The sequence below is a fragment of the Anolis carolinensis genome, chromosome 6 (assembly GCF_035594765.1).
Source record: "Anolis carolinensis isolate JA03-04 chromosome 6, rAnoCar3.1.pri, whole genome shotgun sequence".
Classification (NCBI taxonomy): Eukaryota; Metazoa; Chordata; class Lepidosauria; order Squamata; family Dactyloidae; genus Anolis; species Anolis carolinensis.
In genome coordinates this window covers 2264757-2288281 of record NC_085846.1, presented here as the reverse complement: position 1 = coordinate 2288281, position 23525 = coordinate 2264757, and the positions used below count along the sequence as shown (strand labels likewise).

At 43.9% G+C, this 23525-nt stretch overlaps 1 protein-coding gene across 1 annotated transcript in view; it reads left to right on the top strand.

Annotated features, from left to right (window-relative positions):
- The window catches only part of pcolce (procollagen C-endopeptidase enhancer), a 46532-nt gene extending 34443 nt beyond the window's left edge, over positions 1–12089 (top strand). The window contains exons 8-9 of the mRNA XM_062957334.1: positions 498–662; positions 11837–12089. Of these exons, the coding sequence (XP_062813404.1) occupies positions 498–662; positions 11837–12000 (329 nt within the window). The 3' untranslated portion in view covers positions 12001–12089. The remainder of the gene's footprint in view (positions 1–497; positions 663–11836) is intronic.
- The last annotated feature ends 11436 nt before the right edge of the window (positions 12090–23525 follow it).

The following is a 23525-nucleotide window of genomic DNA, read 5'->3' as shown; positions in this document are numbered from 1 at the left end:
TCAGATTGGGAAACACTCGGGAGAGTGGACACTCAGATTGGGAAACACTCGGGAGAGTGGACACTCAGATTGGGAAACACTCGGGAGAGTGGACACTCAGATTGGGAAACACTCGGGAGAGTGGACACTCATATTGGGAAACACTCGGGAGAATGGACACTCAGATTGGGAAACAGGAGAGTGGACACTCGGATTGGGAAACACTCAGGAGAATGGACACTCAGATTGGGAAACACTTGGGAGAGTGGACACACATATTGGGAAACACTCGGGAGAGTGGACACTCATATTGGGAAACACTCGGGAGAGTGGACACTCAAATTGGGAAACACTCAGGAGAGTGGACACTCAGATTGGGAAACACTCGGGAGAGTGGACACTCGGATTGGGAAACACTCAGGAGAATGGACACTCAGGGAGTCCCAAAAGGGGAAGACCCCAAGAGTGACCCTCGTTTTTGGCTTCTGCCTGATCTTCTCCTTCTTCGCTCCTTGCAGTGATCACGGGGACGGTGAAGACGGCGGTGCGAGGCCCCGGGAACCACGTCTCGGCCACGGTCACCCTCATGCAGACCTACAAGACCGGCGCCTTGGCCCTCCCTGCGCCCGGGGCCACCCTACGCCTGGAAGTGCCCTGCCGACAGTGCCCCATCCTCAAGAAAGGTGAGGAAGGGGCTGCATACATCTCGGGGTGAACATGAGCCAAGAGTGGGATGCAGCAGCTCAAAAGGCCAATGTGATTCTGGGCTGCATCTATAGCAAGCATGGGCCAACTTCGGCCTTCCTTCTAGGCGTGTTTTGGACTGCAACTCCCACCATTCCTCACAGCCTCAGGCCCTTTCCTTTTGCCCCTCAGCCGCTTAAGCGGCTGAGGGGCAAAAGGAAGGGGCCTGAGGCTGTGAGGAATGGTGGGAGTTGCAGTCCAAAACACTTGGACGGAAAGCCCAAGTTGGCCCTTGCCTCGATCTATCGGAACCTAGTGACACTTGGCTTGAAAACAGTCCCTCTGAAAGGAATCGAGCAGTCTTAGTGGAGCTGAGCATATCATGCAGCAGCTAAAAAGGCCAATGCGATTCTAAGGTGCAATCAGAGTGGCGACGACATCGAGAGAAGTCATCTAGTATCGGACTTGACAATAGCTTCCAACTTTAGGGTTCTATGGCATCATCATCATCATGGATGGTCATCTGTCGGGAGGGTTTGGATAGTGTCTTTTTTCCAACCCTAGGATTCTATGGTATTATTATTATTATTATTATTATTATTATTATTATTATCATTATTATTATTATTGACGGCATCATCATCATCATCAATATGGATGGTCATCCCAACCCTAGGATTCTATGGTATTATTATTATTATTATTATTATTATCATTATTATTATTATTGACGGCATCATCATCATCATCAATATGGATGGTCATCTGTTGGGAGGGTTTGGATAATGTCTTTTTTTCTAACTCTAGATTTCTGTATTATTATTATTATTATTACTATTATTATTATTATTATTATTATTGATGGCCATCTGTTTGGAAGGATCGGATTGTGTCTTCTTGCACAGCCAAAGAGGGTTGAACTGGATGGACCTTGGGGTCCCTTCCAACTTTAGGATTCTATGGTATCATCAGCAGCAGCATCACTGATAGCCATCTGTCGGGAGGGTTTGATTGGTGTCCTTTCCAACTCTAGGATTCTATAGTATTATTATTATCATCATCATTGATAGCCATCTGCCAAGAGGGTTTGGATGGTGTCCTCCTTTCCAACTCTAGGATTATATAGTATTATCATCATTATCATCATTGATGGCCATCTATCGGGAAGGTTTGGTTGGTGTCCTTTCCAACTCTAGGATTCTATTATATTATTATCATTATCATTATTGATGGCCATCTATCGGGAAGGTTTGGTTGGTGTCCTTTCCAACTCTAGGATTCTATAGTATTATTATTATCATCATCATTGATAGCCATCTGTCAAGAGGGTTTGGATGGTGTTCTCCTTTCCAACTCTAGGATTCTATAGTATTATTATCATCAGTATCATCATTGATGGCCATCTATCGGGAAGGTTTGGTTGGTGTCCTTTCCAACTCTAGGATTCTATAGTATTATTATCATAATCATCGATGGCCATCTGTCGGGAGGGTTCAGATGGTGTCCTCCTTTCCAACTCTAGGATTATATAGTATTACTATTATTATCATCATCATCATCATCATCGATGGCCATCTGTCAGGTGGGTTCAGATGGTGTCCTCCTTTCCAACTCTAGGATTATATAGTATTATCATCATCATCATCGATGGCCATCTGTCGGGAGGGTTCAGATGGTGTCCTCCTTTCCAACTCTAGGATTATATAGTATTATCATCATCATCATCGATGGCCATCTGTCGGGAGGGTTCAGATGGTGTCCTCCTTTCCAACTCTAGGATTATATAGTATTATCATCATCATCATCGATGGCCATCTGTCAGGAGGGTTCAGATGGTGTCCTCTTTTCCAACTCTAGGATTATATAGTATTATCATCATCATCATCGATGGCCATCTGTCGGGAGGGTTCAGATGGTGTCCTCCTTTCCAACTCTAGGATTATATAGTATTATCATCATCATCATCGATGGCCATCTGTCAGGAGGGTTCAGATGGTGTCCTCCTTTCCAACTCTAGGATTATATAGTATTACTATTATTATCATCATCATCATCATCATCGATGGCCATCTGTCAGGTGGGTTCAGATGGTGTCCTCCTTTCCAACTCTAGGATTATATAGTATTATCATCATCATCATCGATGGCCATCTGTCGGGAGGGTTCAGATGGTGTCCTCCTTTCCAACTCTAGGATTATATAGTATTATCATCATCATCATCGATGGCCATCTGTCAGGAGGGTTCAGATGGTGTCCTCTTTTCCAACTCTAGGATTATATAGTATTATCATCATCATCATCGATGGCCATCTGTCGGGAGGGTTCAGATGGTGTCCTCCTTTCCAACTCTAGGATTATATAGTATTATCATCATCATCATCGATGGCCATCTGTCAGGAGGGTTCAGATGGTGTCCTCCTTTCCAACTCTAGGATTATATAGTATTATCATCATCATCATCAATGGCCATCTGTCGGGAGGGTTCAGATGGTGTCCTCCTTTCCAACTCTAGGATTATATAGTATTATCATCATCATCATCGATGGCCATCTGTCAGGAGGGTTCAGATGGTGTCCTCCTTTCCAACTCTAGGATTATATAGTATTATCATCATCATCATCGATGGCCATCTGTCAGGAGGGTTCAGATGGTGTCCTCCTTTCCAACTCTAGGATTATATAGTATTATCATCATCATCATCAATGGCCATCTGTCGGGAGGGTTCAGATGGTGTCCTCCTTTCCAACTCTAGGATTATATAGTATTATCATCATCATCATCAATGGCCATCTGTCGGGAGGGTTCAGATGGTGTCCTCCTTTCCAACTCTAGGATTATATAGTATTATCATCATCATCATCGATGGCCATCTGTCGGGAGGGTTCAGATGGTGTCCTCCTTTCCAACTCTAGGATTATATAGTATTATCATCATCATCATCGATGGCCATCTGTCAGGAGGGTTCAGATGGTGTCCTCTTTTCCAACTCTAGGATTATATAGTATTATCATCATCATCATCGATGGCCATCTGTCAGGAGGGTTCAGATGGTGTCCTCCTTTCCAACTCTAGGATTATATAGTATTATCATCATCATCATCGATGGCCATCTGTCAGGAGGGTTCAGATGGTGTCCTCTTTTCCAACTCTAGGATTATATAGTATTATCATCATCATCATCGATGGCCATCTGTCAGGAGGGTTCAGATGGTGTCCTCCTTTCCAACTCTAGGATTATATAGTATTATCATCATCATCATCGATGGCCATCTGTCAGGAGGGTTCAGATGGTGTCCTCTTTTCCAACTCTAGGATTATATAGTATTATCATCATCATCATCGATGGCCATCTGTCAGGAGGGTTCAGATGGTGTCCTCCTTTCCAACTCTAGGATTATATAGTATTATCATCATCATCATCGATGGCCATCTGTCAGGAGGGTTCAGATGGTGTCCTCCTTTCCAACTCTAGGATTATATAGTATTATCATCATCATCATCGATGGCCATCTGTCAGGAGGGTTCAGATGGTGTCCTCCTTTCCAACTCTAGGATTATATAGTATTATCATCATCATCATCAATGGCCATCTGTCGGGAGGGTTCAGATGGTGTCCTCCTTTCCAACTCTAGGATTATATAGTATTATCATCATCATCATCGATGGCCATCTGTCGGGAGGGTTCAGATGGTGTCCTCCTTTCCAACTCTAGGATTATATAGTATTATCATCATCATCATCGATGGCCATCTGTCAGGAGGGTTCAGATGGTGTCCTCCTTTCCAACTCTAGGATTATATAGTATTATCATCATCATCATCGATGGCCATCTGTCAGGAGGGTTCAGATGGTGTCCTCCTTTCCAACTCTAGGATTATATAGTATTATCATCATCATCATCAATGGCCATCTGTCGGGAGGGTTCAGATGGTGTCCTCCTTTCCAACTCTAGGATTATATAGTATTATCATCATCATCATCGATGGCCATCTGTCAGGAGGGTTCAGATGGTGTCCTCCTTTCCAACTCTAGGATTATATAGTATTATCATCATCATCATCAATGGCCATCTGTCGGGAGGGTTCAGATGGTGTCCTCCTTTCCAACTCTAGGATTATATAGTATTATCATCATCATCATCGATGGCCATCTGTCGGGAGGGTTCAGATGGTGTCCTCCTTTCCAACTCTAGGATTATATAGTATTATCATCATCATCATCGATGGCCATCTGTCAGGAGGGTTCAGATGGTGTCCTCCTTTCCAACTCTAGGATTATATAGTATTATCATCATCATCATCAATGGCCATCTGTCGGGAGGGTTCAGATGGTGTCCTCCTTTCCAACTCTAGGATTATATAGTATTATCATCATCATCATCGATGGCCATCTGTCGGGAGGGTTCAGATGGTGTCCTCCTTTCCAACTCTAGGATTATATAGTATTATCATCATCATCATCGATGGCCATCTGTCAGGAGGGTTCAGATGGTGTCCTCCTTTCCAACTCTAGGATTATATAGTATTATCATCATCATCATCGATGGCCATCTGTCAGGAGGGTTCAGATGGTGTCCTCCTTTCCAACTCTAGGATTATATAGTATTATCATCATCATCATCAATGGCCATCTGTCGGGAGGGTTCAGATGGTGTCCTCCTTTCCAACTCTAGGATTATATAGTATTATCATCATCATCATCGATGGCCATCTGTCAGGAGGGTTCAGATGGTGTCCTCCTTTCCAACTCTAGGATTATATAGTATTATCATCATCATCATCGATGGCCATCTGTCAGGAGGGTTCAGATGGTGTCCTCCTTTCCAACTCTAGGATTATATAGTATTATCATCATCATCATCGATGGCCATCTGTCAGGAGGGTTCAGATGGTGTCCTCCTTTCCAACTCTAGGATTATATAGTATTATCATCATCATCATCAATGGCCATCTGTCGGGAGGGTTCAGATGGTGTCCTCCTTTCCAACTCTAGGATTATATAGTATTATCATCATCATCATCGATGGCCATCTGTCGGGAGGGTTCAGATGGTGTCCTCCTTTCCAACTCTAGGATTATATAGTATTATCATCATCATCATCGATGGCCATCTGTCAGGAGGGTTCAGATGGTGTCCTCCTTTCCAACTCTAGGATTATATAGTATTATCATCATCATCATCGATGGCCATCTGTCGGGAGGGTTCAGATGGTGTCCTCCTTTCCAACTCTAAGATTCTATAGTATTATTATTATCATTATCATCATTGATGGCCATCTATCGGGAAGGTTTGGTTGGTGTCCTTTCCAACTCTAGGATTCTATAGTATTATTATTATCATCATCACTGATGGCCATCTGTCGGGAAGGTTCAGATGGTGTTCACCTTTCCAACTCTAGGATTCTATTGTTGTTGTTGTTATTGTTATAGATGACCATCTGTCAGGAGGGTTTGGATAGTGTCCTTTCGAACTTAGGATTCTGTTATTGTTGTTATTGTTAGAGATGACCATCTGTCAGGAGGGTTTGGATAGTGTCCTCCTTTCGAACTCTAGGATTCTATTGTTGTTGTTATTGTTATAGATGACCATCTGTCTTCTCGCACGGCAGAACGGGGTTGGACTGGATGGCCCTTGAGGTCCCTTCCAACTCTTGGGTTCTGTGATGATGGTGACAGGCCATCTGTCAGGAGGGTTCAGATGGTGTCCTTTCGAACTCTAGGATTCCATGGTATTATTATTATCATCATTACTGATGGCTATCTGCTGGGAGGGTTCAGATGGTGTTCTCCTTTCCAACTCTAGGATTCTATTATTGTTGTTGTTATTGTTATTGTTATAGATGACCATCTGTCTTCTTGCACCACAGAACGGGGTTGGACTGGATGGCCCTTGGGGTCCCTTCCAACTCTTGGGTTCTGTGATGGTGGTGACAGGCCATCTGTCAGGAGGGTTTGGATAGTGTCCTCCTTTCCAACTCTAGGATTCTATTATTGTTGTTGTTATTGTTATTGTTATGGATGGCCATCTGTCTTCTCGCACGGCAGAACGGGGTTGGACTGGATGGCCCTTGGGGTCCCTTCCAACTCTTGGGTTCTGTGATGATGGTGACAGGCCATCTGTCAGGAGGGTTTGGATAGTGTCCTTTCGAACTTAGGATTCTGTTATTATTGTTATTGTTATAGATGACCATCTGTCTTCTCGCACGGCAGAACGGGGTTGGACTGGATGGCCCTTGGGGTCCCTTCCAACTCTTGGGTTCTGTGATGATGGTGACAGGCCATCTGTCAGGAGGGTTTGGATAGTGTCCTTTCGAACTTAGGATTCTGTTATTATTGTTATTGTTATAGATGACCATCTGTCTTCTCGCACGGCAGAACAGGGTTGGACTGGATGGCCCTTGGGGTCCCTTCCAACTCTTGGGTTCTGTGATGATGGTGACAGGCCATCTGTCAGGAGGGTTTGGATAGTGTCCTTTCGAACTTAGGATTCTGTTATTATTGTTATTGTTATAGATGACCATCTGTCTTCTTGCACCACAGAACGGGGTTGGACTGGATGGCCCTTGGGGTCCCTTCCAACTCTTGGGTTCTGTGATGATGGTGACAGGCCATCTGTCAGGAGGGTTTGGATAGTGTCCTTTCGAACTTAGGATTCTGTTATTATTGTTATTGTTATAGATGACCATCTGTCTTCTCGCACGGCAGAACGGGGTTGGACTGGATGGCCCTTGGGGTCCCTTCCAACTCTTGGGTTCTGTGATGATGGTGACAGGCCATCTGTCAGGAGGGTTTGGATAGTGTCCTTTCGAACTTAGGATTCTGTTATTATTGTTATTGTTATAGATGACCATCTGTCTTCTCGCACGGCAGAACAGGGTTGGACTGGATGGCCCTTGGGGTCCCTTCCAACTCTTGGGTTCTATGATGATGGTGACAGGCCATCTGTCAGGAGGGTTTGGATAGTGTCCTCCTTTCCAACTCTAGGATTCTATTATTGTTGTTGTTATTGTTATTGTTATGGATGGCCATCTGTCTTCTCGCACGGCAGAACGGGGTTGGACTGGATGGCCCTTGGGGTCCCTTCCAACTCTTGGGTTCTGTGATGATGGTGACAGGCCATCTGTCAGGAGGGTTTGGATAGTGTCCTTTCGAACTTAGGATTCTGTTATTATTGTTATTGTTATAGATGACCATCTGTCTTCTCGCACGGCAGAACAGGGTTGGACTGGATGGCCCTTGGGGTCCCTTCCAACTCTTGGGTTCTGTGATGGTGGTGACAGGCCATCTGTCAGGAGGGTTTGGATAGTGTCCTTTCGAACTTAGGATTCTGTTATTATTGTTATTGTTATAGATGACCATCTGTCTTCTCGCACGGCAGAACGGGGTTGGACTGGATGGCCCTTGGGGTCCCTTCCAACTCTTGGGTTCTGTGATGGTGGTGACAGGCCATCTGTCAGGAGGGTTTGGATAGTGTCCTCCTTTCCAACTCTAGGATTCTATTATTGTTGTTGTTATTGTTATTGTTATAGATGACCATCTGTCTTCTCGCACGGCAGAACGGGGTTGGACTGGATGGCCCTTGGGGTCCCTTCCAACTCTTGGGTTCTGTGATGATGGTGACAGGCCATCTGTCAGGAGGGTTTGGATAGTGTCCTTTCGAACTTAGGATTCTGTTATTATTGTTATTGTTATAGATGACCATCTGTCTTCTTGCACCACAGAACGGGGTTGGACTGGATGGCCCTTGGGGTCCCTTCCAACTCTTGGGTTCTGTGATGATGGTGACAGGCCATCTGTCAGGAGGGTTTGGATAGTGTCCTTTCGAACTTAGGATTCTGTTATTATTGTTATTGTTATAGATGACCATATGTCTTCTTGCACCACAGAACGGGGTTGGACTGGATGGCCCTTGGGGTCCCTTCCAACTCTTGGGTTCTGTGATGATGGTGACAGGCCATCTGTCAGGAGGGTTTGGATAGTGTCCTTTCGAACTTAGGATTCTGTTATTATTGTTATTGTTATAGATGACCATCTGTCTTCTCGCACGGCAGAACAGGGTTGGACTGGATGGCCCTTGGGGTCCCTTCCAACTCTTGGGTTCTGTGATGATGGTGACAGGCCATCTGTCAGGAGGGTTTGGATAGTGTCCTTTCGAACTTAGGATTCTGTTATTATTGTTATTGTTATAGATGACCATCTGTCTTCTTGCACCACAGAACGGGGTTGGACTGGATGGCCCTTGGGGTCCCTTCCAACTCTTGGGTTCTGTGATGATGGTGACAGGCCATCTGTCAGGAGGGTTTGGATAGTGTCCTTTCGAACTTAGGATTCTGTTATTATTGTTATTGTTATAGATGACCATCTGTCTTCTCGCACGGCAGAACGGGGTTGGACTGGATGGCCCTTGGGGTCCCTTCCAACTCTTGGGTTCTGTGATGATGGTGACAGGCCATCTGTCAGGAGGGTTTGGATAGTGTCCTTTCGAACTTAGGATTCTGTTATTATTGTTATTGTTATAGATGACCATCTGTCTTCTCGCACGGCAGAACAGGGTTGGACTGGATGGCCCTTGGGGTCCCTTCCAACTCTTGGGTTCTGTGATGATGGTGACAGGCCATCTGTCAGGAGGGTTTGGATAGTGTCCTTTCGAACTTAGGATTCTGTTATTATTGTTATTGTTATAGATGACCATCTGTCTTCTCGCACGGCAGAACGGGGTTGGACTGGATGGCCCTTGGGGTCCCTTCCAACTCTTGGGTTCTGTGATGATGGTGACAGGCCATCTGTCAGGAGGGTTTGGATAGTGTCCTTTCGAACTTAGGATTCTGTTATTATTGTTATTGTTATAGATGACCATCTGTCTTCTCGCACCACAGAACGGGGTTGGACTGGATGGCCCTTGGGGTCCCTTCCAACTCTTGGGTTCTGTGATGATGGTGACAGGCCATCTGTCAGGAGGGTTTGGATAGTGTCCTTTCGAACTTAGGATTCTGTTATTATTGTTATTGTTATAGATGACCATCTGTCTTCTCGCACGGCAGAACAGGGTTGGACTGGATGGCCCTTGGGGTCCCTTCCAACTCTTGGGTTCTGTGATGGTGGTGACAGGCCATCTGTCAGGAGGGTTTGGATAGTGTCCTTTCGAACTTAGGATTCTGTTATTATTGTTATTGTTATAGATGACCATCTGTCTTCTTGCACCACAGAACGGGGTTGGACTGGATGGCCCTTGGGGTCCCTTCCAACTCTTGGGTTCTGTGATGATGGTGACAGGCCATCTGTCAGGAGGGTTTGGATAGTGTCCTTTCGAACTTAGGATTCTGTTATTATTGTTATTGTTATAGATGACCATCTGTCTTCCCGCACGGCAGAACGGGGTTGGACTGGATGGCCCTTGGGGTCCCTTCCAACTCTTGGGTTCTGTGATGATGGTGACAGGCCATCTGTCAGGAGGGTTTGGATAGTGTCCTTTTGAACTTAGGATTCTGTTATTATTGTTATTGTTATAGATGACCATCTGTCTTCTTGCACCACAGAACGGGGTTGGACTGGATGGCCCTTGGGGTCCCTTCCAACTCTTGGGTTCTGTGATGATGGTGACAGGCCATCTGTCAGGAGGGTTTGGATAGTGTCCTTTCGAACTTAGGATTCTGTTATTATTGTTATTGTTATAGATGACCATCTGTCTTCTTGCACCACAGAACGGGGTTGGACTGGATGGCCCTTGGGGTCCCTTCCAACTCTTGGGTTCTGTGATGATGGTGACAGGCCATCTGTCAGGAGGGTTTGGATAGTGTCCTTTCGAACTTAGGATTCTGTTATTATTGTTATTGTTATAGATGACCATCTGTCTTCTTGCACCACAGAACGGGGTTGGACTGGATGGCCCTTGGGGTCCCTTCCAACTCTTGGGTTCTGTGATGATGGTGACAGGCCATCTGTCAGGAGGGTTTGGATAGTGTCCTTTCGAACTTAGGATTCTGTTATTATTGTTATTGTTATAGATGACCATCTGTCTTCTTGCACCACAGAACGGGGTTGGACTGGATGGCCCTTGGGGTCCCTTCCAACTCTTGGGTTCTGTGATGATGGTGACAGGCCATCTGTCAGGAGGGTTTGGATAGTGTCCTCCTTTCCAACTCTAGGATTCTATTATTGTTGTTGTTGTTATTGTTATAGATGACCATATGTCTTCTTGCACCACAGAACGGGGTTGGACTGGATGGCCCTTGGGGTCCCTTCCAACTCTTGGGTTCTGTGATGGTGGTGACAGGCCATCTGTCAGGAGGGTTTGGATAGTGTCCTTTCGAACTTAGGATTCTGTTATTATTGTTATTGTTATAGATGACCATCTGTCTTCTCGCACGGCAGAACAGGGTTGGACTGGATGGCCCTTGGGGTCCCTTCCAACTCTTGGGTTCTGTGATGGTGGTGACAGGCCATCTGTCAGGAGGGTTTGGATAGTGTCCTTTCGAACTTAGGATTCTGTTATTATTGTTATTGTTATAGATGACCATCTGTCTTCTCGCACGGCAGAACGGGGTTGGACTGGATGGCCCTTGGGGTCCCTTCCAACTCTTGGGTTCTGTGATGATGGTGACAGGCCATCTGTCAGGAGGGTTTGGATAGTGTCCTCCTTTCCAACTCTAGGATTCTATTATTGTTGTTGTTGTTATTGTTATAGATGACCATATGTCTTCTTGCACCACAGAACGGGGTTGGACTGGATGGCCCTTGGGGTCCCTTCCAACTCTTGGGTTCTGTGATGGTGGTGACAGGCCATCTGTCAGGAGGGTTTGGATAGTGTCCTTTCGAACTTAGGATTCTGTTATTATTGTTATTGTTATAGATGACCATCTGTCTTCTCGCACGGCAGAACAGGGTTGGACTGGATGGCCCTTGGGGTCCCTTCCAACTCTTGGGTTCTGTGATGGTGGTGACAGGCCATCTGTCAGGAGGGTTTGGATAGTGTCCTTTCGAACTTAGGATTCTGTTATTATTGTTATTGTTATAGATGACCATCTGTCTTCTCGCACGGCAGAACGGGGTTGGACTGGATGGCCCTTGGGGTCCCTTCCAACTCTTGGGTTCTGTGATGATGGTGACAGGCCATCTGTCAGGAGGGCTCGGATGGTGTCCCCTTTGGGGCCTGACGCTGGTCTTTTCCCTTGCAGGGTCCAGCTACGTCTTCATGGGGTCGGTGGGCGCGGACGGAGTGGGGCGCCTGCCCCCCAACAGCTTCGTGGTGCCCTTCCGGCCGCCCCAGCACCAGATCCTCACCAACTTCGCCAAGCGCCCCTGCGGAGCGGGACCGGCCGCCCGGAAGAAGAAGACCTGAGTGGACTCGGACCCTTGCTTATCCTCAAACTGACCCCAAATCCATGGGTCTGGCTCAGTATAACCAATAAAGGAGAGCTGCGGACTCGACCCATTTGGCATCTCTTTGAAGCAGGCATGGGCCAACTTCGGCCCTCCCTCCGGGTGTTTTGGACTCCAACTCCCACCATTCCTAACGGCCGGTAGGCCGTTAGGAATGGTGGGAGTTGGAGTCCAAAACACCCGGAGGGAGGGCCGAAGTTGGCCCATGCCTTTGGAACCGGACACTGCATTCCGTCCAGTTACGGGAACCAGTCCTGTGCGCCCCCTTGTGGCCTCACGAGGGGCTGCAGGAGGTCCGTGTCCTGGACTGACCCCAACCTGGGCCCACGGCCAGGCCGAACAGGTGGCCCCATCAACCCCCCTTGAAAGGAAAACCTAAAAATACCCGGCGTGGGGAGGGAACGAGTGGGACGAGTCTTTAATTCTGGCCCCATGGACGATGGGATGGGCCGTCCATCCGTCTGATCTGTTGCCTACCTATTGGTCTAACTCAGGGGTCCCCAAACTAAGGCCCTCCAAGGTCATTTACCTGGCCCCCTCCCTCCATTTTATAATATAATATTTTTATATCAGTTTTAATAATATAATATATTATATATACATATAAAATTGATAAAAATATTATAATGTTAAACAATATAATACTAATAATAATACCATATAACAGTATTAAATTTATATGTTATATATTACATATAATATTACAGTGTAGTGGTATAGTTCAATGTATCTATATATATAAAAGAGTGATGGCATCACGGCAATTCACAAAAATGTTATATCTATATATATAAAAGAGTGATGGCATCACGGCAATTCACAAAACAACAAAAGTACAGGCCCCCCAACATCAAAATTTGACAACACAACCCATCATCCACGCCTCAAGGTTGATACAACAAAAAGAAAAGAGAAATAAAGTCCTAATTAGAGGGAGAGGAATAATTGTTTTTATCCAATTGCTGCCAGTTAGAAGGCTAAGCTCCACCCACTTGGTCTCCTAGCAACCCACTCAGCCCAGTGTTAATAAAATAATGATAAAAAAATACAAATAATACAATAAAAAATTATAAAAAACACTAAAATAATTAATACAATAAAATACTATAAAAATGACTAAAAATAATACAACAAAATAATAAAATATAATAAATAAAAAAGATAAGTGACAATAAAATTAATTTAAAAAAATACAAATAACGTCAAATAAAAATTCCACAACAAGTTTTAACCGATACCACCACCACTTTGCCACAGCAACGCGTGGCCGGGCACAGCTAGTATACATATAATATTGATAAAAATATTATAATGTTAAACAATATAATACTAATAATAATACCATATAATAGTATTAAATTTATATGTTATATATTACATATAATATTACAGTGTAGTGGTATAGTTCAATGTATCTATATATATAAAAGAGTGATGGCATCACGGCAATTCACAAAACAACAAAAGTACAGGCCCCCCAACCTCGAAATTTGACAATACAACCCATCATCCACGGCTCTAGGTTGATACAACAAAAAGAAAAGAAAAATAAAGTCCTAATTAGAGGGAGAGGAATAATTGTTTTTATCCAATTGCTGCCAGTTAGAAGGCTAAGCTCCTCCAATTTGGTCTCCTAGCAACCCAATAAAAATAATAAAAACACTAAAAATTAATACAATAAAATACTATAATAACAGAAAATAACTAAAAATAATACAAGAAAATAAAAAAATATAATAAATAAAAATATAACTTACAATAAAATTAATAAAAAATTGCAAATAACGTCAAATAAAAGTTACACAACATTTTTAAACCAATACCACCACCACTTTGCCACAGCAACGCGTGGCCGGGCACAGCTAGTACCATATAATAGTATTAAATTTATATGTTATATATTACATATAATATTACAGTGTAGTGGTATAGTTCAATGTATAGTAATATATAATGCTAATATTGTGCTATGCTAATAATATAATATATTGTATGTACATACAGCTGCTCTTAGTTCCCTTCGGGGTGAGAAGGGTGGGATATAAATGTAGTAAATAAATGTAGTAAATAAATAAAGGAATAATTTTAGACTCAGGCTCGCCCAAAGTCTGAAATGACTTGAAGACACACAACAACAATCCTAATTAACCTGACTATCTCATTGGCCAGAAGCAGGCCCACACTTCCTATTGAAATCCTGATAGGTTTATGTTGGTTAAAATTATTTTCATTTTAAAATATTGTATTGGTCTTTCATTGTTATTGTTGCTGTTTTGCACTACAAATAAGACATGTGCAGTGTGCATAGGAATTTGTTCGTTTTTTTTTTTCAAATGATAATTCGGCCCCTCAACAGTCTGAAAGATTGTGGACCGGCCCTCTGCTTTAAAAGTTTGAGGACCCCTGGTCTAACTTGTCTATCAATCTATCTGTTATCAATCTAATCCAGGGGTCTTCAAACTTTTTAATCCGAGGGCCGGTCCACAATCCTTCAGACTGTGGAGGGGCCGGATTATCATTTGGAAAAAAAAATACAAACAAATTCCGATGCGCACTGCACATGTCTTATTTGTAGTGCAAAAACAACAACAAGAAGAATAATGAAAGAATAATACAATATTTAAAAATAAAAACAATTTTAACCCAACATACATTTATCAGCATTTCAATGGGAAGTGTGCTCCTGCTTCTGGCCAATGAGATAGTCAAGTTAATTAGGATTGTTGTTGTTGTTGTTGTGTGCCTTCAAGTCATTTCAGACTTTGGGCGAGCCTAAGTCTAAAATGTATTTATTTATTTACATCATTTATATTCCACCCTTCTCACCCCGAAGGGGACTCAGGGCGGATCACAATACACATATTAGCAAACATTCAATGCCTTTTTAACACAGGACAAAGACAAACAAACATAGCTCCGAGCGGGCCTCGAACTTATGACCTCCTGGTCAGTGACTCATTGCTCTCCCGTCTGCGCCACAGCATTTATTTATTATTTATTTATTTACTGCATTTATTTACTACATTTGTATCACAACCTTCTCACCCCAAAGGGGACTCAGAGTGGCTTACAAATTATATGTACATACAATATAGTATATTGTTAGCACAGCACAATATTAGCATTATATATTACTATATTGAACTATACCACTATACTGTAATATTATTAGTAATATTATATGTAATACAGAATATATAATTAATATTATTATATGGTATTATTATTAGTGTTATATTGTATTACATTATAATATTATTATCAATATTATATGTACATACAATATATTATATTATTAGCATAGCACAATATTAGCATTATATATTACTATATTGAACTATACCACTATACTGTAATATTATTAGTAATATTATATGTAACATAGAATATATAATTAATATTATTATATGGTATTATTATTAGTGTTATATTGTATTACATTATAATATTATTATCAATATTATATGTATGTACAATATATTATATTATAAAACTGAGGGCAGGGGCCAGGTAAATGACCTCGGAGGGCCTTAGTTTGGGGACCCCTGATCTAATCTGTCTATCATCTATCTACCTCCCTGCTTGGCTGAAGGTCTGTTTATCTTATCTGTCGTCAATATCTATGTATACTTTCACCCTCCCTATTCAACTTGTGCGCAGAACACATCATGCAACATGCAGGGCTTGAGGAATCCAAGGCCGGAGTTAGAATTGCTGGAAGAAACATTAACAACATCATATATGCAGATGATACCACTCTGATGGCCGAAAGCGACGAGGAGCCGAGGAGCCGTAGTGAAAGAAGAAAGAGCAAAAGCCGGGTTGCAGTTAAATTATCAAGAAAACCAAGATCATGGCAACGACACCTATTGATAACTGGCAAATAGAGGGAGAAAACGTGGAGGCAGCGACAGACTTTGTATTTCTAGGTGCGAAGATTCCTACAGCCAGGAAATCAGAAGACGTTTCCTTCTTGGGAGGAGAGCAATGGCCAACCTGGACAAAGGAGTGAAAAGGGGAGACATCACACTGGCAACAAAGGTCCGCATAGTCAAAGCCATGATCTTCCCCATAGTGACCTATGGATGCGAGAGCCGGACCATAAGGAAGGCTGAGCGAAGGAAGAGAGATGTTTTTGAAGGAAAACCCTGAGCGTGCCTTGGACCTTGGCGAGAAGATCCAACTAGTCCGTCCTCCAGGAAATAATGCCCAATGGCTGCTCACTGGAGAGAAGGATATTAGAGGCAAAGATGAAGTATTTTGGCCACATCATAGAATCATAGAATCGTAGAGTTGGAAGAGACCTCATGGGCCATCCAGTCCAACCCCATTTTGCCAAAAAGCAGGAAATCGCATTCAAAGCACCCCCGACAGATGGCCATCCAGCCTCTGCTTAAAAGCCTCCAAGGAAGGAGCCTCCACCACGGCCCCGGGGGAGAGAGTTCCGCTGCCGAACAGCCCTTCCCACAGTGAGGAAGTTCTTCCTGATGTTCAGGTGGAATCTCCTTTCCTGTAGTTTGAAGCCCTTGTTCCCTTGTGTCCTAGTCTGCAGGGCAGCAGAAAACAAGCTTCCTCCCTCCTCCCTATGACTTCCCTTCATGTATTTGTACATGGCTATCATGTCTCCTCTCAGCCTTCTCTTCTGCAGGCTAAACATGCCCAGCTCTTTAAGCCGCTCCTCATAGGGCTTGTTCTCCAGACCCTTCATCATTTTAGTCGCCCTCCTCTGGACGCTTTCCAGCTTAGAGTCAACATCTCCCTTCAACTGTGGTGCCCAAAATTGGACACAGTGTGATTCCAGGTGTGGTCTGACCAAGGCAGAATAGAATAAGGGGGAGCAGGACTTCCCTGGATCTAGACGCTATTCCCCTCTTGATGCAGGACAGAATCCCATTGGCTTTTTTAGCAGCCGCTTCACATTGCTGGCTCATGTTTAACTTGTTGTCCAAAAGGACTCCAAGGTCTTTTTCACACACACTGCTGTCTAGCCAGGCGTCCCCCATTCTGTATCTTTGATTTCCATTTTTTCTGCCGAAGTGAAGTATCTTGCATTTGTCCCTGTTGAACTTCATTTTGTGAGTTTCGGCCCATCTCTCTAGTCTGTCAAGATCGTTTTGGATTCTGCTCCTGTCTTCTGGAGTGTTGGCTATTCCTCCCAGTTTGGTGTCGTCTGCAAACTTGATGATCGTGCCTTCTAATCCTTCGTCTAAGTCGTTAATAAAGATGTTGAACAGAACCGGGCCCAGGACAGAACCCTGCGGCACTCCACTCGTGACTTCTTTCCATGATGAAGACGACGCATTGGTGAGCACCCTTTGGGTTCGTTCGCTTAGCCAATTGCAGATCCACCTAACCGTAGTTTTGTCTAGCCCACATTTTACTAGTTTGTTTGCCAGAAGGTCGTGGGGGACTTTGTCGAAGGCCTTACTGAAATCCAGGTACGCTACATCCACAGCATTCCCTGTATCGACCCAACTCGTAACTCTATCGAAAAAAGAGATCAGATTAGTCTGGCATGACTTGTTTTTGGTAAATCCGTGTTGACTATTAGCAATGACCGCATTTGCTTTTAAGTGTTCGCAGACCACTTCCTTAATGATCTTTTCCAGAATTTTGCCTGGCATCGATGTGAGGCTGACCGGACGGTAATTGTTTGGGTCGTTCTTTTTTCCCTTCTTGAAGATAGGGACCACATTCGCCCTCCTCCAATCTGCTGGGACTTCTCCCGTTCTCCAAGAACTCTCGAAGATGATTGCCAGTGGTTCTGAAATAACTTCCGCTAGTTCCTTCAGTACTCTTGGGTGTAGCTGATCTGGCCCTGGGGACTTGAATTCATTTAGAGAGCCCAAGTGTTCCTGGACAACTTGTTTCCCTATTTGGGGTTGGATTTCCCCCAATCCTTCGTCCATTCCGTGTTGCTGAGGTTGAAGATGGCTTTCTTTTTGTGAGAAGACCAAGGCAAAGAAGGCATTAAGTAGTTCTGCCTTTTCCCTGTCCCCTGTCGCCATCACCCCATCTTCTCCTCGCAGAGGCCCTATCGCCTCCTTTTTCTTCCTTTTTCTACCAACATAAGCAAAAAAGCCTTTTTTGTTGTTTTTTATGTCCCTGGCAAGCCTGAGCTCATTTTGCGCTTTAGCCTTGCGAACCTTTTCCCTACAGGAGTTGGCTATACATTTGAATACTTCTTTGGTGATCCCCCCCCCCCTTTCCACTTCTTGTGCATGTCACTTTTGAGTCTTAGCTCGGTTAGAAGTTCTTTGGACATCCATTCTGGCTTCTTCGCATGTGCCATATTTTTTTTCTTTGTTGGCACTGTTTGCATTTGCGCCTTGAGTATTTCACTTTTAAAAAATTCCCATCCATCGTTAATTCCCTTGTCTTTTAATATTGGCATCCATGGAATGCTGCTCAGTATTTCCTTCATTTTTTGGAAGTCAGCTCTCTTAAAGTCCAGAATGCGTGTTTGACTTGTCTTAGTTTCAGCTTTCCATTGTATCACAAACTGCAGGAGCACATGGTCACTTGCCCCTAAGGATCCGACCACTTCGACTGTATTGATCAGGTCTTCCACATTTGTTAAGATTAGATCAAGAGTTGCTGATCCCCTTGTTGTCTCCTCTACCTTCTGGACCATAAAATTGTCTGCAAGGCAAGTGAGGAATTTGTTGGACTTTGTGCTCTTGGCCGAGTTTGTTTTCCAGCAGATATCAGGATAGTTGAAATCGCCCATGACTACTATATCTTTTCTTTGTGCCTGTTTGGTCAGCTGTTGACAAAAGGCTTCATCAAGTTCTATATCCTGGTTCGGAGGTCTGTAGTAGACACCCACGACGAGATCTTTTTGAGTCCCGGTTCCCTTGATTCTTATCCAGATGTTTTCAAGCTGGTTTCCCAGATTACAGTTTTGCATTTCTTCTGCAACGTAACTGTTTTTGACATATAAAGCTACTCCCCCTCCTCTCCCCTTTGTTCTATTTCTGTGAAAGAGGTTATAGCCCTCAATGGCTACATTCCAGTGATGGGAGTCATCCCACCAGGTTTCAGTGATGCCTATGACATCATGAGGAGACAGGAAAGCTTGGAGAAGATCACGATGCTGGGGAAAATGGAAGGAAAAAGGAAGAGAGGCCGACCAAGGGTGAGATGGATGGACGATATCCTTAAAGGGACTGGGTTGACCTTGAAGGAACTGGGGGCGGAGACGGCCGACAGGGAGCTCTGGCCTGGACTGGTCCACGAGGTCACCAAGAGTCAGAGACGACTAAACGACTGAGCAGCAGCAGCACATCTATGTATCAAACCTATTCATTGATCTGATTTACCTACCAAACCGTCTACTGTATCATCTATCGATCTGTCTAATGTATCTATCTATTGTCTACCTATACATCAAATCTGTCCATTGGTCTATCCATCTAATTTATCTACAAGGGTTAACCAGAAAGTAGATTACGTTTTGGAATTAATGAACAAAGTATAGGAGAAAATATTTACCATATGCAGTTGAAAGCCACGCCCAAATACCACTTCTCAACATAGTCACCATTCAAATCTAGGCACTTATCGTAGCGATGAATGAGCTTGGCAACTCCTTCCCCACAAAACTCTGCCGCTTGCGTCCTCAATGCTGCGTTTGATGACGATGTGCAGCTGTGGGAAGGGGTGACCGGCTGGTTGAGGATGCAAGCGGCAGAGTTTTGTAGGGAAGGAGTTGCCAAGCACCTTCATCGCTAAGATAAGTGCCTAGATTTGAACTGCGACTATGTTGAGAAGTGGTATTTGGTATTCAAAAATTAAAATGGTTTCCTCATGGATTTTAAGTGGTTAAGCAAATCCCGCTGCCAAGTCTATGACAAGCAAAAATGAGAGTTGCTCCAGAACTGCAATCACTGTCTCAACCACCTTTGGATTATTCACACGGTCATTACCTACCTTAGTTTCTACCAATTTACATTGCAATAGCTGACATGGTGGAAGCGACCAAGTTGGTCCACTTGCAGCTGGCAGGCAAAGCCTAAGGCAGAGGGCGGGGCCGGGATTTCACCTGGATTGCAGGCGGAAACAGACGTCTCCCACTGGTTCATCTCATCCAAGCCTTGCCAAAGAAACATATTTAATCGTCTAGAGCTGATTCTCCCCACATGTCTTGCGGACCTTATTTTAGGTCTCGTGGCCCACAGGTTGGGAACCATTGATCTAATCCGAGCCCTTCCAAAGAAACCATGTAACAGGAGCAAAGAGAAGGAGCTGTGCCATTGTTAAAGCTTGGACTTATAGGAACAAGACTGTGTCTGATGACCAAGTGAAAGCTCAGTGAGTGCAAAATCCACAGACTCCTTGGCCAGGATACGTCTTTCCTGTGGATAAGAAGAGGCGTCTAAGATTTCAACCCAAATGGTTCAGCAGATTCCCCTGGTTGGCCTACTCATATCGTGGACAAGGTGAGCTCTGGAAGTACAAAGTGGGGTTTGGAGGAGAAGTTGGGGGCAAAGGTAGTTGTCAAAAGAATGGTGCTTCTTCCTCCTCCTCCTCCTCTTCTTCTTCTTCTTCATTCGTTTAGTCGTTTCCGACTCTTTGTGACCGCATGGACCATCCCAGGCCAGAGCTCCCTGTCGGCTGTCTCCACCCCCAATTCCTTCAAGGTCGAGCCAGTCACTTCATCCATCTTGCCCTTGGTCGGCCTCTCTTCCTTTTTCCTTCCATTTCCCCCACCATCATGATCTTCTCCAAGCTTTCTTGTCTCCTCATGATGTGGCCAAAATACTTCAACTTTGCCTCTAATATCCTTCCCTCCAGTGAGCAGCCACTGGGTGTTATTTCCTGGAGGATGGACTGGTTGAGTCTTCTCGCCAAGGTCCAAGACACTCTCAGGATTGAGCTCAAAAGCGTCTCTCTTCCTTCCTTCGCTCAGCCTTCCTTATGGTCCAGCTCTCGCATCCATAGGTCACTATGGGGAATACCATTGCTTTCACTATGCGGACCTTCGTTGCCAGTGTGATGTTTCTGCTCTTCACTATTTTGTCAAGGTTGGCCATTGCTCTCCTCCCAAGAAGGAAACGTCTTCTGATTTCCTGGCTGCAGTCTGCATCTGCAGTGATCTTTGCGCCTAGAAATATAAAGTCTGTCCCTGCCTCCACGTTTTCTCCCTCTATTTGCCAGTTGTCAATCGGACTGGTTGCCATGATCTTGGTTTTCTTGATGTTTAACTGCAGTGCGGCTTGGTTGCTAAAGCATTGGTGCAATGGAAAGATACAATAGAAGTCTTTAAGACAGGGGTCCCCAAACTAAGGCCCGGGGGCCGGATGCGGCCCTCCAAGGTAATTTACCTGGCCCCGTCCTCATTTATAATATAATATTTTTATATCAGTTTTAATAATACAGTAGAGTCTCACTTATCCAACATAAACGGGCCGGCAGAATGTTGGATAAGCGAATATGTTGGATAATAAGGAGGCATTAAGGAAAGGCCTATTAAATATCAAATTAGGTTATGATTTTACAAATGAAGCACCAAAACATCATGTTAGGCAACAAATTTGGCAGAAAAAGTAGTTCAATACGCAGTAATGCTATGTTGTAATTACTGTATTTATGAATTTGACACCAAAATATCACGATATATTGAAAACATTGACTACAAAAATGTGTTGGATAATCCAGAACGTTGGATAAGCGAGTGTTGGATAAGTGAGACTCTACTGTATAATATATTGTATATACATATAATATTGATAAGAATATTATCATTTTATACAATATAATGCTAACAATAATACCATATAATAATATTAATTATATGTTATATATTACATATAACATTACAGTATAGTGGTATAGTTCAATCTATATATATAAAAGAGTGATGGCATCATGGCAGCGGACAAAACAACAAAAGTAAACACCCCACAACCTTGAAAATTGACAGCACAACCCCTTATCCATGCCTCTAGGTTGATACAACAAAAAGAAAAGAAAAATAAAGTCCTAATTAGAGGGAGAGGAATAATTGTTTTTATCCAATTGCTGCCAGTTAGAAGGCTAAGCTCCACTCACTTGGTCTCCTAGCAACCCACTCAGCCCAGGGGACCCTTTACCTTAACTACCACCAATTCTTCAGTACTTTATTTCCCATACCACCATATTTCGCCACAGCAACGCGTGGCCGGGCACAGCTAGTATAGTATAATGCTAATATTGTGCTATGCTAATAATATAATATATTGTATGTACATACAGCTGCTCTTAGTTCCCTTCGGGGTGAGAAGGGTGGGATATAAATGTAGTAAATAAATGTAGTAAATGAATAAATAAATAATTTTGGACTTAGGCTCGCCCAAAGTCTGAAATGACTTGAAGACACACAACAACAACAACCCTAATTAACCTGACTATCTCATTGGCCAGAAGCAGGCCCACACTTCCAATTGAAATCCTGATAGGTTTATGTTGGTTAAAATTATTTTCATTTTTAAATATTGTATTGTTCTTTCATTGTTATGGTTGTTGTTTTGCACTACAAATAAGATATGTGCAGTGTGCATAGGAATTTGTTCGTTTTTCCCCCCAAATGATAATTTGGCCCCTCAACAGTCTGAAGGATTGTGGACCGGACCCCTGCTTTAAGAGATACCAAAAAACAGAGTCCCATCAGAACAACTTGTGCTTGTCTGGAAACTTCTTGCTAATTTACAGTGGGAAAACCCATTGATCGAACCGGTCATCGTGAGAAAGGAAATCAGAAGAACAGAAAGAAACTTCTGCCAAGGGTGGGAAGGATTGTCCTTTGTGGACGACCAGAGGGATCAAGGATTCTGGACCTGTCACCTGGGATGAAACTTTGCACCGTGGTGGTCATTGTTGTTGGGATCTCAGACAGATCAGGAGACACTGGCCTCAAAAGGGAAAAAAAAAAAAGTTTCAACTCCTCCCAAATATTTTTTTCTGGCGACGGGCCTGTAATAACAGACATGTGCAAAGTTCAGCCCTCCGGGTGTTTTGGACTGCAACTCCCACAATTCCTAACAGCCTATCGGCTGTTAGGAATTGTGGGAGTTGCAGTCCAAAACACCCGGAGGGCTGAACTTTGCCTATACCTGCTCTTTCTGTCTCTCTCTCTTTCTACTTTTCCCTGAGGCTGGGCAGGGGAGAGGGTCGGTCTAGATGCCCTCTGGGGTTCCCTCCAGTCCCAGCAAAAGAAAGGGGAAAAGGAGCAAAAGGGGACCCACTTGAGCCCCTCTTTTCTCTCTATCCCCAGATGGTGGGAGGGGGGGATTTCCATGGCAACCTCAAGCCGCCCCCCATAGTAAGCACCAGCAGCAAGGACAGCAGCATTCCCCATTCCCCCCCCCTCCTTTTTTGCTGTCACTCAAAGGCAGATCCGCAGCAGAGACCCAGGCAGAGCTAAGCTGCTTCCTCTTGCAAAGCAAGGCAAGGCCGGCCTTGTTCGCTCCTCCTCCTCTGCTGCACCTGTCCGGATCAGGACCC